This window comes from Cyprinus carpio, chromosome B10, assembly GCF_018340385.1.
Source record: "Cyprinus carpio isolate SPL01 chromosome B10, ASM1834038v1, whole genome shotgun sequence".
Taxonomy (NCBI): Eukaryota; Metazoa; Chordata; class Actinopteri; order Cypriniformes; family Cyprinidae; genus Cyprinus; species Cyprinus carpio.
Window position 1 is genome coordinate 21064979 of NC_056606.1, and position 18383 is coordinate 21083361.

General features: G+C 39.5%; 1 protein-coding gene across 2 annotated transcripts in view; it reads right to left on the reverse strand.

Annotated features, from left to right (window-relative positions):
* Positions 1–3477: 3477 nt before the first annotated feature.
* The window catches only part of LOC109088243 (zinc finger SWIM domain-containing protein 6), a 74584-nt gene continuing 59678 nt past the window's right edge, over positions 3478–18383 (reverse strand). For both annotated transcript variants that reach the window (XM_042733240.1, XM_042733239.1), the window contains exons 9-14: positions 15736–16002; positions 11510–11645; positions 8838–8995; positions 7373–7536; positions 7200–7281; positions 3478–6362 (exon numbers count right to left, since the gene is read on the reverse strand). In XM_042733240.1, coding sequence (XP_042589174.1) covers positions 5500–6362; positions 7200–7281; positions 7373–7536; positions 8838–8995; positions 11510–11645; positions 15736–16002 — 1670 coding nt within the window. In that variant the 3' untranslated portion in view covers positions 3478–5499. The remainder of the gene's footprint in view (positions 6363–7199; positions 7282–7372; positions 7537–8837; positions 8996–11509; positions 11646–15735; positions 16003–18383) is intronic.

Below are 18383 nucleotides of genomic sequence, written 5' to 3' on the forward strand. Positions count from 1 at the left end.
GATGTGTGTCTGTGAGAGCAGGAGGTTGTGGTGTTCCTGGCTGCAGTCGTTCATTGTTTCAGCGATTCTGCTTCCTGTTGAGGCTGTGAGGGGTTCTGTCCGGCCCGACTGGCTCTGCAGTAATTGTAGGGTGTTTGGGTCTGGTTGTCTTGTGATAAAGGATCAAAGTTGACCACTGCCCAGCACTAAACGCCTGTGTTAGCAACACATGTCAACAGGCGACATTTACAACCAGTGTTTCCTCCCGAGGAGGAAGTGTACAGCGCTCTGCTGCCGTTACAATAGATACCGTATCTCTTTATCCGGCCGTTCAGAGCACTGGTCGATGAGTTGGAGAAAAGGAAATTTCACAAAAGTTTCATGAGCAATGAAAGGTATAAAAGGAACCCGTTTAATGCTTTATAGCTGCATGCATTTTTTAAAAATGTTAAAATATCAGTGGGTGTATGCTCAGAATGGCTTACTACTCATGCGATTTTTATATGTGGATCTTCTGCATGCATAGAATACCCAGATGACTTAATACATTTGCTAAAATGTGAAATATACAAGCCAAATCCCACAATGCAATGCTGATATGTCGTAACTTTAACTTGTTTGATCAAATGGTCAAAAGTTCCATTATGCAGAATTGAATTAAAAATAAAGTAAAAATAAATAAAATAATATTGCACAATTAAATATTCAGCATAGCGAGATCATACTTAAACCTTTATTTGCATGCTTATCTTGGAAACATTTCAATATTGCATAAAGTTTTCACATGCTATTTGTGTAGGTAAAAAAAAAACTGCATTAAAAATACAAAATAAATGAGAAACGGTCAGAAATGATAATATTTCTGACATTCTAACTAGATGCCACTAAATTAATCAAGCAACATTGTTAAGTTAAGTGACAACAATTTAACATATTAACTTTTAAAAGTGCTTTTCACACTTAAATAGTTAACCCAGGCCAGGTCATTCTAAGCCCCCTGGTAAATGAAATCCAAGGTTATTTTATTTCATGTTTCACACTGCTCATAATTTAGCTGCGGTTAACAATTAATATTCATTTGGTGACCTTTCATAAAACAATGGGTTAATGTTTTCATTTGCATATTTTACGGTGTCTGTGTTATTGATTGAAAGAATGCAGCACACAACCTGTTTACATAACATCTCTATCCTATTGTATTGTACTATCATGTTTTTCCTGCATGGAATTTTTGGACTATAAAGGTAGGCATGAAACGGTTTTAATCGAAATCAAAAAATTTTTTTTCTCTTTTCCCCTCAAATATCGAAATGATTTTCTGTGACTGTACAAAAGCAATTGGTTGATAGTTGCCAAGCATCTAGGTAGAACACTGTAACACGGCATGGATTCACACTGTACACGTTTGGCAGGGCAATGCAGGATTAACCCTGGGTTAAAAGCGATGCTAAATTATAGGTGTGAAACCTTCCTCTACTGGGAATAAAAGCGGGGTTTAGAACAACAAAGTTTAGCGCAGTGTGAAAAGCCACTGTTTCACATATTATTTTAAACCAATAAAGTACTGTATATGCAATGAGTTAATATTGTACTGTAAATATAAGCAAACATTAATGTCAGTGCTTGGTTTTTAGTGCACAGATCTTCTGAAGGGCCTTATCCTGTGTCTGTGGTCAGTGGTGTTGTGCCAGGCCTGAAGTCACAAAAAGCTTGAATTTGTCACTGTTTTCACTCAAGCAATTGGATATCTCCCCCACCGAACCCCCCGGCCTCCTGTTCCACACCACTTTGGCAGGAACAGATCTCCTCACAGGCCTCAAAATGCTTCATGGGAATTATGGCCGAGGCTATTACAGTTTGTTCTTCCAAATGTACTGAGGGGCTGATGGTCTGGGCAAAGTGCTCCATCTTGGATTGACTGTGCATCTGTGCTCTCAGTAACAAAATGAGAGTGAAAAGCGTTGGTCAGCACGGGTCTTCTTCCCATCTGTCCGTTCCGCTGATGAAGAGAGGTGGAAAAACTGCTAAACTCTGCGGCTTTTACAGCCCAAAGCAAATGTGGAAAAGAATCCATATGCATCCTTTTAAAACATTCATTTCTCAGTTTCAAGTTAAAAGGGGCAGAGAGAGAGAGTGATTTTTCCTGTTTTGAAATAATGTAATTAATATACTATTGTGCAGAGGCGGCTACAGAATATAAACTGTGGTGCTTTCATTAAACAAGAACTTTGTTCATTTCTGTATAACTGAAAAGACCGTTTGTAGGAATAACTGGTTCAGTGTGTTGAATAAAATATGAAATATTGGGAGTAAATGAAATGATACTGTAAATGTGAAACTAAAACTGCAAGTAGTTGGCAGCAAGTCACTGTCTTAATGAGCCAGTCATTGATTCATTCATTCAACCGATTTGTTCAAAACGGCTGATTCATTCAGAAACAAAGCACAAGAATGTCTTCATGAATGGGTCACTGAATCATTGACAACTGATTCAAAACAAAGAATCATTGACTCTGTTTGGAACTTTTTTCGTTGGCTGTATAGTGCAAAAACAGACAATATTGTGTATAAAAGGTATGTCACTTAATATTAGTTTAGACATAGCGTGTTTTTTAAATGTATGTATTTATGATATAACTTTACCATTGAATTAGTTATAAAATAGTGATGAACGAATGGCAAAAGAGCATCGAGTTCAAGGCTGGCATTTCAAATCCCATTAATTTACGACAAATGTAATTTACACAGTGTGAAGTTGCCCACCTTATCAGTGTGAGAATGAGTTTTTCCTGCAGTATTTAACATCGTTCAGTCCTTCACGTTCTTGACATCTCAATGGCTTGAAGCTCTTGGCTGGTAATTCCTGGAAGTTTGCCATTAAATGCAATCGAGAGCGTGAGAGGATCAGTTTGGGAGTGACTGTGGTCAACCTTATCGTTCTGCTCCAAGTGTGAAGGAGCAACTCAAGTGTCAATAATCTTCCACTGCAGCCCGTTTGTTCACTTCCTGTTTAGTTTAGACAAGAGGGACATGTCTTTGTAGAACTGGCATCTGGAAATGACCAAACTTTAAATCCTAAAGCTAATCTAACCCAGAAGCACAAGACAAAGGAGGGATTCCTGGATAACCCATAATGATAATTTAAAACTTTACTGAAGCATTTTCTTATTAATACTTACCATTTGTTCCAAATCTAATGAGCTGCTACCATTTTAAGCAGATTCCCAATGTGTAGGATTTTCTAAAATGCAGTCACAATTATTTCTTGTTCTTAATCCCAGAATGCATTACAAATTTGGTGAAAATACATGCAAAATGGTCTGAGTTATATATTATATTAAATATATTATATATTAAAAAAAAAAAACACATTCAAACTACACGAAATGGAACATTTTCTCATTATTATTGGTCTATAATCTTGAACAGATGAACATTCTATGAAAATCAGTCATGGAAAAAGTGAGTGTTGTGCACACAAATGACTCAATGATTTGCTTCCTCTCAAAAAACTAATTTTAATTAAAACAAAAATGTTGAATCATTAACAAGTTTATAAAACAGTGATTTAGTTACATAAATAAATTGATATCGGTGTATCAAATCTTAAATTCAACTTCATGAGAATGTTGACATGGGTGAAGAAGTACAATCGTTTACCTTTCATAATAAATAAAATGAAGAAAAATGATATCTCTGTTTCTAAACGAACAAAAAAAGAAAAGAGCTACAGACATACCTCTAAGGAAGGGGACACTCGACAATGTTTTTGCACCAAAAAACATAGGAAAACTGCTTTTTAAAGCACAGAATACAGAACCATTCAGCTAAAATTAAAGACCGTGAAGTTGTAATCAAAGTCGGTTGGCTTTCATTTTTAACGAACAAGTTTGGTAGTTAGAACTCCAGTTTGGTTATTTTAAAGCGTTAAGACAAGGCAAGAAAGAAGGCTGTTTTCGTTTTGTTGAGGAATCCTATAGGAACGAAAAAACAAAACAAAACAAGAAATGTTAAAAAAAAGTGTTTAAAAAAACGTTTGAACAGTCAGACCTACACAGCAACTTTCTGTCTTGCACAAAGTTAAGATGTCAGCAGATAGGCATGTACATGTTATTGTGCATAAAAATGGAGCTTCGTTGTGACTCGATTATTGTGGAAAGAAACAAGAGCGTCAGGCCAATCGCTCTGCATGTTTGTGTTAACATCGATACTGTTGGATCTACATTTCTAGGCGTTTTTTGAGGCACATGGGCCTGCGTTTCTTGCATTCCCAATTCTTAATGCTAAGGCTTGCTGCTCTGGTTCACTGGGTGTCCGTCCAAACCACTGGTGCCCTGCGCGGTCAGGTCTACGCCAACGCATCCCGGACCGCTCGGATCGTGCATCGGAGGTGGCTCTGCATAGATACCCAGCACACAGGTTCACTGCCTGATTCCAGCCCCGACAGCACGGCTGTGTTCGGAATAACACGCTAGCATACTGCTTCTGCAGCTGCAGTGTGTAGTATGGACACTGTGCAATGCAATGCGCTTTAAATTGGATTAAATGTGAAAAACACCCAGTTTCATTTCCAAGATGAACTGAATTAAACATGCAACGTCATGAAATCACATTAAACGATAAATGTGGAATAATGCTTACTTTTTCGCGTACTATTTCTCATGCAGTAAGCAGTGCGCTAGCCTTCTGTTCCGAACACAGCCCGAGGCTCGCATTTAGTCCCTCTGATATGTTTTGTTTCAAACCAAGGTACTGCAGCTTCAAGTATTTTGCATTACATAGAATATTCTTTTTATAAATTAGTTAACGTATACATTTTTTCAATATTCAGACATATACTATCATATATACAGTACAATAAAATGCTCTCATTCTTTCATGACCATTTTTTTCTTCTTTTTTTTCTTTTTTTTCAAAGAGAATCCCTGAGATGTATGTCGACAGTCGCTAAGTTTCCACAAGCGCAAGCACAATGGGGTTGTGTGTGTGAGCGTGTGTGTGTGACATGCTTTTGGACGAAACAGCACTGCAAAGCCACGCAATTAGCCTGGTGAACTGAAAGGGAAACTCAAAAAATGGAGACGTGTTTTTGTTTTTCTGGTTTCTAACACCTTCTTTAGTACACTGGTAACGTGTGACTGGTTCAGGAAGGAGTAAAGCTGAAGCCGTACGAGGTACTTGTCACTTAGGATGGAGGTGTTGTTTGGTTTAAAGCCATATTTCTTCTTCACTTTTGAGGCTGTGAATGTTTAACAGAGAGATCTGGAGTGCTGTGTGGACTTTCGCCACTGGACAACATATACTCAGTGTAAACCGAAACATTGTGACATACTCTCACACGCTTTCACACAAATAAAGGGGAAACACACAAACTTCCACAACATGACATGGTTCCACTTTTTTTCCAATTTTTTTTTGCGCAAACGTAAGTCTATACACATAATACCGGTGTGGTTCGTATTGTTTTTGTCATTTCTTTTTTTTTTTTTTTTTTTTACTTAGAAAGTGTACAAAGGCGGACTAGCCGAAGCGCTCGCGCACGAGCATCATGAGTTTCTTTTTGCCTTTGTATATCTGTTTCAGGTTGTCTATGAACTGCGTGAACTGAATGTGTCCGTCGTGTGCCATGAGGAAAGTCTCTCTGGCTTTGCTGAGGAACTCGATGAACTCGCTGTAGTGCCGCGGGCTGATGTGCGTGAGCCGTGAGTGCGTCGTGTTGATGTAGGCCCCGATCGTAGCGTCCAAGAGCTGTCTTAGTGGGGCTTTGTCCAATGACATCAATTTCCCAGAGTTCCTGCGGCTGTGCAGCGCCACCATGCCGGGCGTGGTCAGCGTGCAACGCCGCAATATGTCCGAAAGCACGGTGGCGCACTTGACGCTCTTCACCACCAGCGGGATGATGGCGGCGAGCTCGTTCTTTCCCAGCGAGTGGCTGAGCGCACAAGCCCAAAGCACGTCGTTGATGGCGGGATGCGTGTCCTGGTTGTAGCTCAGGTTCAAATGCGCCATCGCGAGGGTGGCCAGTTTGTACGCGCGCATGGGGTAGCCGCGGTGCTCCATGTAGCGTGCGATGGTGAACAGCTGTGTGTAGCTCATGCCCGTGGTGGCCGCGTCCAGCACGATCTGGTAGGCCGTCTCGAAGGCGATGTGGTCTTTCTCACAGAGCGTGAGGGCCGACAGCGCGCAGTTCTGAGGGTCCTTCATGGCACACTGCAGGGCTAATGTCCGCGCGCTGCTCGCCAGGTTCTCCTGCTGATGGCAGTCCAGGTGCAGCCGGACGATGGTGCTGTTGGACATGACCGTGGTAGCCACGATGCTTGTAGCCTCGGTGGGAGTAAAGAGGGTGAACCAGCTCTGCATGATGCTGTCAAGTGCGTAGACCCCTGCAGACACACGAGGAAGCACAATGTCACTCAACTTCACTCAAAACAAAACTGCCCGTTTATTTTTTTTATACATATTTGTGCTGTACTCAATTTGTCAGAGCACATAAAAGTCTTGGATTTTCTTCATAATGATGTTGTATTTTTTTTATTTTTTTAAATTATTTTATTTTTTATTTAAAAAATGTACATAATTTAAATATTTTATATATGTAATTAATTTAATTCATAGTATATTAATAAAATAAATGTAAATTATATATATATATATATATATATATATATATATATCTATATATATATATATATATATATATATATACACACACACATACATACATACATACACACACACACTTAATATGTATATATATATTTATATTTATATAATGTTTATTAATATTAAATTGATCAAATTAATATGAATTTATCTATTCTCATTATCATGATCAGTTTCTTATAATCTTTGCAATGACAGTGCAACATTTTCTGTGCTATTGTTTATTTTTTTATTTTTTATTATATTATTTTGCTAATAATAAACTAAATAACTATTGAACAGTGTTTTGAAATCAAAAGGCAATTACTGCAATTTTGTAAAGAGAAAAAATAAATAAATAAATCACCCATGGCCATTTATTATGATCATATTACTCCTTTTCAGTAACATACCGTGGTTAAATCACTAATGCGCAGCCTTGATTAGCTGCTTTTTTTTGTAACTAGCCAAGACTTGATAATACCATACCATGGTAAAATCACTAACATCCTTGACTGCCTATTTGCTTTTTTGTAACCAAAATCTGGTAACAGTGAAAGCTGAAGGCTCAAACTTACCAACTTCTGTGGCACATGTGACTAGCCATCGTACCATCTCCCGCCTCCGCCAGTTGAGCGTTGAAAGCGTCATACGCATTACCTGTGATTTATTATAAAGAAAATGTAAGGAAATGGGTAAAACCAGGTATAAGCGGAGATCACAGTGTGCCGATGGATGAAGAAGTAGATACCTGAAGACCCAGCTCCAGAGAGACCTTCAGCAGAGTGATGTCCGGCAGACTGTCCATGAGCGTCGCTATCTTAAAGGCATCCTGCGCCAGTTTGAAGATATGAGAGGAAGAGTGAATGTTCTTCTGTATGGACTCTAATACTGTCTCTAACCTTCGAGCATCACCTACAAACACCACAGGAAAACAACGCGTGTTAAGACTTAAACATCTGTACAAATCTGTTTTCTACATAGTAAAGCTATTAAAACTATGAGATCATTTCAAAGTGTGAATAATTTCAAAAGTACATAGAAAACGCACATACACACACACACGTATATATATAGTTCTCAATGTAATTAGAATGTTATGTAATTAGTGTATATGTATACAGAAAGAGTTTTATATATGTACACATTTTTGATGTAACATAAAACATTTTAAATAATAGCTTTGTAATTTGTAAAAATCTTAAAAATGAAGTCCCATATTCCATATTTGTTAAGATTTGTTCTCAGACTATTTTTTGTTGTGATATAAATATATAACACATATATATTACACATCATAAGCAATTTAGATGTATAAATGTATGTAGAGATCATATGAACATATAATAGAGTCAAATTTTACATTCTCTCTCTCTCTCTCTCTCTCTCTCTCTCTCTCTCTCTCTCTCTCTCTCTATATATATATATATATAAAGTAAAAATATGTTAATAAATAGTGCATAAATATGTATGCATTCATGATTAAACTGTTGTCAGTATACAAATATTTAATATTAATATAATTCATTTAATTAAATTTGATTGAACATTGATTGAACTACTCAGGTCCTCATGTCCATCTCTACTAAAAATACAAGGGAGGACAGAGAACGTTTAATATTTTGTAAATATTTCATGGCATATAAACGGATTCACGCAAGTGATGGAAATTTGACATGACTGGCCATTTTTGTAAACACTGCAAACAGTCACCAGTGACCTTGGAGAGACATCAGGCACTCGGAAACCCTTTCACTCGTCTACAGCACTGCATAACACATGCGCGTGTGCGTGTACATACATACACACACACACACACACACACACACACAGCTGCATAATGAGCCGTGAGTCAGCACTAGTGCCAGACGCCCGGTGTGATACAAGACGCTGAGAAAACCTTCAAACGCTCAGTTCTGGGACAGGATTTCTATTTATCACCAGCATGTTGATTTCCTCTGATTTCAGCTTCTCTGCACTGCGGTGCAATTAGATCTTAAAAATAGTGCTGCGAATTTGCAACTTCTCCAAGTGTCTTGTTTCTCCAAACCGAGGAGACAAATGCAGATTTGATTTTACGGTCAGGGCTCGTTGTTTTGCCGTCTACTAGCGGAAATGCGGTGCGCAGGCCTGCCATTAAGCAAACAGTGCTGTTGTCAGGGTAATTGCAGCCTGCGCGTGAGTGATGGACGTGCTGGCGAATGTGACGCTCTAACCTTTGGCTGCAGTGAGCATGGTGGAGGCCAGCTCACACTGCTGGGACTCGATGTGGCTGAGGGTGAACCATCGCGGGTAACGATTGGGGACGACTGATACTATATGGTGAGGCCGGGACATGTCGCCCGAAGGAGCCGTGGATTCCAACACTGGTAACCTGAACAAAAAAAAGATACATACAGATTAACACCAGAGTAAGTTCTAAACCACATCCTGTGGAGGAGTACAGTCAATCATCAATAACACAAGACAGTGGTGTAAGTAAATGTTGCTTCTTGAGCATAAAACTGTATTTTTCAGGCTGGTCCAGAGCAGAAGTTTCCTCCGGGAAAGGACAGTGTGTTGTTCTCAAACAGAGGTTTTGTTGTATTGTTTTTGCCAGCTAACATGAGCCTGGAGGCGGCCCGCGGCCTTTACACACACCCCATTACTGACCATCCTGTTTGTCTGGACACTCACTGTGCTTCTGAAAAACTACAACAAGGCCAACAGGTGCATCTGACTGGATTCCACCCGGTTTGAATCATGACATGAACTTCAGAGATCTTAATAGGAGCATATTTTTGCCATGCACTTACAAAATTGTCATCCTCATTATGCGCAGATGTCAAATATGATCTTGCAAATTGGCTGTTAGTTGCATGTTGGGCATCTTTGATGGCTTTCTGAGGCTACCTTGGCTTTCTGATCGTATGCAACTAAAAATCATCTAACTGATCATGCATATTCATGTCGGAGCAGGATTTCGTTCTTCGTCTCCAGTGCGGCGCAAATATGTCAAAGCATCGTGTCCTGGCATGGAGCTAATTACCAAGCCATCTACAAAGGGAATTGTATTGTGAGGAGATCAGCCCTCGTCTGAGCCAATGCCATGGAGAGCAGTTATTTGGAGGCCACGGTCTTTTTATAGAGAAAGTCAATACTGAGCCCGAAGCTCCTGCGCTGGCTAAATTTAGGTGGATCTTTGTTTGATACCATCGACTTTATACGTGTATCCTGAGCTGCAAATCACCCGGTAAACACAATCCAATCAAAATATAATACAATATCATACAGATTTGGCTTTTTTTTGTGTGGGTTGGTTAAAAAAGGAAAATTAATAAAACATATGAGAGGAAATCCGTGACAAGATGTCGATATAAATCTGTTGGACCAGCCGGAAGTTGGAAACCTTGCCAGAACCAGCCATAAAGCAACATACGATCAAAGATAACACTGATGTTCACAGTGAAATCTTATGAGTCCACTGCGCTTAACTGCATATTAAACATTAAATATGTTTGGACTGGCTGTGATCGCGTTGTGCAACTTTTTCGCTTTCAGTGGATGGACTAATTATTGCATCACACCTATTAGGACACAGTTTAAGAATTTCTGTTACACATCGGCACTCATTTATTAAACACAAGCATAACTAACGAAATGTTTTGGTGTAACGATATCCCAATTTTGTGCAAAGATTAACTTTACAACTTGGTTGGAATCATAATACTCGAGTGAATGCACCAGTTTACATCGTAACAAGCAGAACTGATTTTCAGTGTTAATTCGTAAAACTAAACGTAAACTTGCTTTGAAATACGTGAATACATCAGTGTATGCAAAATTCCAATTTAACCAATTTATCTATATTTAGTAGTAGTATATTTTTATTTAATGCCATGTCAGCATCTTAGGCTACTTTTATGGCAAAAACTATTTAAAAAATACAAGTATAACAAATAAAATAAAAACCAGCACACAAACAAACAAGTTATATTACACAAGATTTTTTTGATTAACATATGATAAGAATTCTAAAATTTTACTAAATAACTCTTTAAGTGAGTTCACTTCATAAAAGAGTTTTCTACATACATTAAAAAGTGGACAGTCCAATAAAATATGTTTGACAGAAAGGGAAACCCTGCAAAACATGCATTGAGTAGGGTTTTCACCTTCAAGCAAAAATGCATGAGTCAGTCTTGTATGACCTATGTGACATCTGGTAAATACCACTTGATCAAATCTAGTTTTAAAAGAGATTCAAAATCTGTTTGACATTTCCGGATGTATTTCATGTAATTTATTATTTGTACATTTGTACACTTATTTAATATATAACGGTTTAATTTCATTCTGCTTGTGTTTCATGAATGTGCTGTGTGTGTGTATGCTGACAAAGACTTTATTTAAATATTCAAAATATGTATTAAACAGGTTTTGTAAAGGCGCATGAATAACTGCTGCTGATAATGTGAAATTGTTGCTAACATATACACACACAGGGTTTGTATAAATGCGCATAAGGAGTTGAGGGGGAGTGTGGGGTGAAAGGAGTGCTCTGCGTTACCTCTGCAGCCCAAATTAGACTCAACGACACATATTTATTATTCACACTTTTTCAAAAACTCATTTTCAGTGGCCATGAATTATTTAGCAGTTTTTCAAGCAAAAGGCGTCTTTTGATTAAATGGTGCCCCAGATAACCTCACGCCCTACACACACACACACACACATACATATCTGAGAATCAGCGAAGACGTAACCGTGCCTTCTCAGGGTGAGTAAAATCGGTAAAAACAAGAGACGTGAGGGGAAACTAAGCCACAGCCGTGGGCGTGTTCATTATTGTAGGTGGACGTGACTGTTTTGGCAGCAAGTGTCGCCCGTGCGGCCTGTGGAAACTCACCGCATTGCTCTCAGTGCAATTTTGTACGCCAGTTCGGCATCGTGAGGTAGGAGGCATGTGAAGAGATACTTGGCAAACGTGTGCATTGGAACGCTCTCTCTATAGATGAGCTCTCCCAAACCACTGTAGGGCCCACCTGCAAGAGAAAAACACAGCCGTTCATGCACACAAAAACATACAGGAACAATTGCATTTACTTTCATTTAAATCAGAGATTCCCAAACCTTTTTGTCACATGTTGCACACAGTCTACTACATGCCTTCTGTTCTCTGTTTTTTGTCTATCAAATAAAAAGCATTTAACAGCGGCACAAAACTGCATACTTTCTAAATATAACTAATGTTTTTTTTCCTTTAAGCTCAAAATTTTAATTATATCAAGCTGTATGAGCCAAAAAAAGCCTGATGCATCAAATATGGTACTCAACAAATAAAGATGTTTTTTTGACTAAAGCTTTGTTTAGATGTTTAATTTTTAATTTAAATTTTGTATTTTTTATTTTATTTGGTTTATTTTTTTGTTTATGGCTTTGAATACGTCAAATTTAACACATTCACCTTTTATTGGTTCTCCAGTTTAGGCTTATGGTCATATGACCCGAAGGTAAATTACTTAAATTTTTTTCATTATGGTTTAAATTATATTCATTATGATTTAAGTTGCCATTTTTATAAATGTAAATAATTATAAGCCTTGAAACAACTCATCAACTCTCCAGTTTAGGAAACTCTGATTTAAATGAACACAGTTTCAATTTCCATTCACACGTACTACTCAGTTTATTTAGGTGCAATGCTTCTGTGAAATGTTAAAAACAACATACAGTCACATAAGATCTAGATGAAACCTACAGAAAGTACTTTTTTACATTTATTTAATTATTTCCATCACCAATATAAACCACAGGTTTGAAAATGCAAAATCGTGAACAATGATTTGAATAAAGGTGTCGTACACCTTCGGAAGATACAGCACATGCCTTTCTGAAGGTGTGAGATGTGGTTAGGAATGCACAGATTTGTAGGTACAAACAGGGTGTAAGCGTGTGTTTGTGAGAAAGAAACGCCTTCGAGGTTCATGTTTCACTTCCCAACCTGTGATGCACTGTTTCACACACACCCAAGATACCCTTCGGCATGACACATCAAAACCACATAATGTACTTAGGTGCTGCCATCACTTTAACAGTATTTGCATTTTGCTTTAAACACCACCATGGTATTGTAAGCGTATTACCATCGGTTTCCCTCCAGCATCATAGATGGTCGTACTGTAGGTCAAGAGTGAACATGGATAACATCTTCTCTGAAAACCGTCAATTAACATTATTCGAAATTCACAAAAAGCGGGCCGTGGCGTTTCCGGGGCGAGTGCTGCATCGTGGTGCTTACAGATCATTTTACAGACCTTCCCCCTCCTCATCCTCAAACCAGATGAAAACCACACGCCCACTTTCAAGCATGCAGGCCTTTTCACACTTGCCTAAAATATAAACTGCAATGCTAGAAGCCATATGTTAGAGCAGGGTTATTCAAATCTTGCCCTGGAGGGCCAATGCGGTGCAGAGTTTGGCTCCAACACTAGTCAAACACACCTGAGCATGCTAATCAATGTTTTTGGGATCATTAGAAAATCACAGGCAGGTGACTTTGATCACGGTTGGAGCCAAACTCTGCACTGCATTGGCCCTCCAGTGCAACATTTGAATAACCCTGTGTTAGAGCTTAGCTTTTCCTGTCATTAGATTATTTTAGATGGAGAGCACAGCGACCACAAGCCACTTCACAAATACACACAGCACTGGACATACAAACAGACACAGACAAACTAACCAAAATAAACATTCATAAGAGGCATACGTGCTACCAGCTACCTAGACAGCATCTTAACCAAAATAAAACCTCATACGTGATGCTCTGCATAGGCAGAAACTCACAAATAGCACTCAACTCGACTTAGCGTACTGCTAAGCTAACCCAGATAAGCATAACAATACTTATTACACACAAATATTTAGTAATATTGTGTAATAGTATAACTAAATAATAAAGTATACGCATAGTCAACATCCATCTCGACAAATTATTCATTTCGGATACATGATCTCCCCAGAGTTTGTTGCAAAGCATTCTGGGATTGCCTTCTTTGCAAAGCATGATCATGCTGCCTCATAACATCCCTTATTTTGGCTAAATCATAAACACTGCATGTATACTTCCCAGAATGCCTTGTGATGAGCTTTGAGCGAAAAATAAATCATTAAATTACTATGTATTTAACTACTAAAAAGTAAAAAAAACTAATTAGTACCATACTATGTATTTTATACTTATTAGATCTTCAAGCTGTTAGCTTAGCATCACGCTAATGTCAAACTAAAGTCCCTTTCAAGGAAAGTCTGCCTTTTTTTTTTGGCATGCAAGACCAACTCTTTTATACATGAATATGGGAATACTGAAATCAAGTCACATTTAAATAACATTTCAAATCGGCAATAAAATCTGAAAAATGTTTTTATTTATTTATATTTTTAACACTTAAATAGCATATATTTCAGGATGGTAAAGCTTAGGGCAGCCTCTAATGGCAACTGCAGTGATGCGATGACTTTAAACCAACTGACCCTTCGCTGGAAGTTCGACTGACAGGCGATCAGACCAATCATAATGCAGAATCTGCCATTTTTGTCCGACAGACAAACCAGACAGGAGAGTAGATTAACATTGGTGGACTTGAACTTGAAAAATGGTGTGTAATGGTGTGTACCTTTTAATTAAACGGTAGGACATTCTGCAATTTTGTGCATTGAACATTTTCTCATTCATAGTAATAGGAGTAAACCATCTTGGTTAATATAAAGTGTTTGGTCAACCTCTGTTCAACTGAACCTTAGTAAGCATCTGCTTATGTAGCCAGATTACAGCAAGGCAGCTCACTAGGCTTGCAACAGAGCTACAGTCACGTCTTGAAGATGCTAACTGAAAACACACACACATACAACAGCTGAGCATGCTAACTCTATTACAGCGTGTGCTGGAAGGGGGTGGCGTGCTCAGTGTGAGAACGCTCTTGTTGTTTTGATGGATTTTCACATTTGGCCAGAACTCCCCCAAACCCTGTAGCCAATAGAATGCGTGCCTTCCTGTTTATTGTGCCCCCGTCACGCTCTTGGCATATGCTGGGTGGAGGAATCCATACAGTGGGGCCAGTTTATCAGTTCTCTTCATTCTTTCAAAACAACCCAGTGGCGTTCAGAGGTGGTTCTGTAGGCAAAGACCATTTCGTTTTACTCCCAACACCAGCCGCGAGTGAAACAAACAGCCTCGTCCACCACTGAGCGCCTTTGCGCATGCTGAACACCGCTTTGAGGGAAATGCATCTTAATGGAGTCTGAAACTTTGTTAAAAGAGGAAAACAACTAGGTTTTCTGAAGAAAACAAGCATGGTTCTTTCCCTGCAAAACACGCCACCATGATGTTGAAGTTTGGTAGCTTCACAACTTTCCTTAAGTTTCTGAATTATTTGCTAGACTGTTCTAGGTTAGTTGCTAAGGTATTCTTAGTGGTTTCTAGGGCCTTGCAAAGTAAGCGACCATCTAACAAGGCCCTATCTTTGCAACTGACTAGCATCCACCCAGAACACACTACCAATGCCCTATAAATGATTCAGAAACATCAGCAATGGATTAGCAAATACAGGTAAAGTTGTTAAGCTAATTTCAACATCATGGTGGCGAATTTTGCAGGGAAGGCTTCCACGATGTTGTGATCGCTAGATAGTTTAACATCATCTTTATGTTAAGTAAAAAATACATGCGATTTAACTGTATTTTTCAAGCTTATTACAGTACCAACTTCCAGAGCATCGCCTTCTCAAACAACAACTGAACCAGCTAATCAAGGTCTTCAAGATTACTAGGAACATTCGATCAAGTGTGTCGGAACAGGTTTTAGCTAAACTGCATGAAGGCAGCCCTCAGAGAGCAGAATTGGACACCCTTGGTATATAGTATGTGCTATTCTAGAGCAGATTTTTAAAGACACGCTTCACAAACTATTTGGCTAGATATTAAGCTGACGCATGAGGAAATCAGATGCACCCATTCCAGAATAGTTAGCTATGTCCAAATTGCTTCCCCAGGCTATTGCTTTCAGCCTCAGTTAATGAAAAACAAACAGCATTCCCGTCATTCCCTCGCACTGTAGCCTAAATCACCAAGACTTACCCTCTAACAGGAAGACAGCTTGCTTGCGGAAGATCTTGACCAGGGTGTCATCCAGGTCAACTTCCTGCAGCTTGGCGATCAGGTGCTCCTCATTGCGGCACACCTTCTCTTGGGCGTACAGTCCGTCGGGCATGATTCTCTGCTGACCCAGTCCCATCAGGGCCGTTTCCACCGCCAGGGCCAGATATGACTCACCCTCCTCTAGAAAGCGGCGCGTGGACGGAAACAAGTGCAGCTCGCTGTGCTTGCTCGAGCTCATTGTGCTGGCTGCAGAGGGTGAGAAACAGAAAGAGTGTAAGAAACCGGGAGGTGGTGACACCTCCGGAGTTAACCACCATAGTGAGACCTTCCTCCCAGGCACTGGTTCTTAGACAGGTCTTGTCGTATAATGAGGCACCAGAGAGAAACTCTGCCTGGACTCTGCCTGGTCTAATGAAGCAGCTCATCCTGATATGGCATAGAGCAAGGCATGCTCAATTAGGCTCCTGAGTGACTGAGGTAATACACTGTACCCTGGACTTGCAAATGTACTGGATAGTTCATGCATCACATTCATATCTGTGAGATGGTGCAAAATGCTATTGGATATGATGAGGCCCAGGCTGTATTTAGTAACTAGTAGAGAGCAAGAGAAAGACAGAAAGACAGACAGACTGAGCCCCTGCTCTTCACTCCTCACTGATCTCCAGCTACATTGCTGCCAACTCCAACATGCAGCTCTGAGCCTCGCAAGGCTTCCCACCAACTCGGCATCAAATACAGGTTTTTAATTGGCTGCACTGGAGTCGATTGAAAAGGCTGTTTTTTTTTAGCCCCTTAACCAATCAAAAGGCTTTATTTAGTGCCAAAGGCTCAACATCTCGGCCAATTAAAAGGCCAAATATGGTACTAAGGATTGATGCCTAAACCAGTCTTTCGATTGGCTTTGAGAAACTTATCCTTCGCACCAAATGCAGCTATATAATTGGCTGAGAAGTCGATCCTTTGGCACCAAATCCAGTCTGCTTATTGGGTGTGAGGAACAGAACCTTTAGGTGCAATCAAAACGATGGATTTGTTGCTGAGGAAGCAGCCCAACAGGACTAAATTGAGCCGTTTGATTGGCACCAAATTCAACCTGTTAATTTGCTAAGAGGTCAATCCCTAAGGACCAAATACAGCGTTTTAATTGGTTGCATAGAAGTGATTGAAAAGGCTGGATATGGTGCTAAATATTGACTGCTCAACCAGACTTTTGACTGGCTGAGAGGTTGAGCCCTCAGCACTAAAAACAGCCTTTTGATTGGCCATGAGGAACCAATCCTTTGCAACCAATCAAAGGGCTGGATTTGGTCCTAGGGAGTCAGTCCCTCAGAACTAAATCCAGCCTTTTGATTGGCTGCAAAGAAGTCAACCCCTAGTCTTTTGATTGGCTGTGAGGAATCTACCCATCTGATTGGCTGGGCATCATTGATCCCTCAGCACCAATTCCAGGCTTTTTATTGGTAGTAATGATTCATTCCCTCAGGTTTCTAAAATTGAGATTCCACCATGCAAACACTGGGCCAAAATGAGATGTGTTATGCATGAAGGCCTAAAGATATGCTGAGATTAAAACAAGCTTTATAAAAGGACTTTTGCACAAACCCCTCCCTTAAAGCAATTGGGCAACATATTAAAAAAAAATACATTAAAAAAAGGCCTGGATTTCTGATCGTTCTTGTCTTTACTATTTTAACAACAAAGTGAATCCAAAGCTCCATGTTCTCGGTTACACATTAATACCATTGGCGACTCATTTGGGGCTAATAATGAGAAGCATCATAACGTTTTAATGATGCCTCTTTGGACCCGTGCGGCTGGCTCCGGGAGGATTTAATGTCCTAATCAAAAATGAGCACAAAGAGGGAAGCTTGAGGCTTCACACCTTCTTTTATATTGCACTCCCACCACCAAATCTCTTTCTTTCTCCTTACCTAATAAACTCTAAGTTCAAAGCCAACCACAGCAAGAGAGAAATAAAAGCCAGTGCTTTGGCTTGAGGAGAGCCTTGCCTACTCTTGGACTAACTGAACCTAATAGAAAGCCCTAGACAGGAAGCTGGGAGATTTGGAGGACTACATAAGGATATGTCTGGCAAAGTTACAGCTCCTACATAGTCCACAGATATCTGGTATCACGCAAAATCCTATCCTCATCAAAATCCCTTTTGGACCATAAGACTCCTAATCATGTATAAGTCCATTAATGGGTGAGTCAATTAATTAGTTTGTTTGTGTGTTGGACTTGTGGCTCTACGGTCTCCATCTTGAGTGGGCTTGCTGGAGACGGGCGATCGCACCTACCCTTTCAGGTGCCAATCAGAATGGGCATGAGCCCAAAGGCAACAATAATGTATAATTGCAGCACCGTGTTCTCTGATTGTGATACAGTCATCTCTCCAATCAAAGCTCATGAATAAGAGATGGGAACAGAAATCATTAAAATTAAAAGTGCATTAAAAATGCAGCAGGGAAGAATAAAGTTATGACTTTTAGGCTCAGATAAAAGAGACTCATGCTTTACTCCTAATATATACCATATCTTTTTAATCAGAGTCTAAAGTAATAGCATACGTGAGGTTAATTGGAGAGAGGGTTGATCGGGTCTACTATGGTGGTCTAAAAACC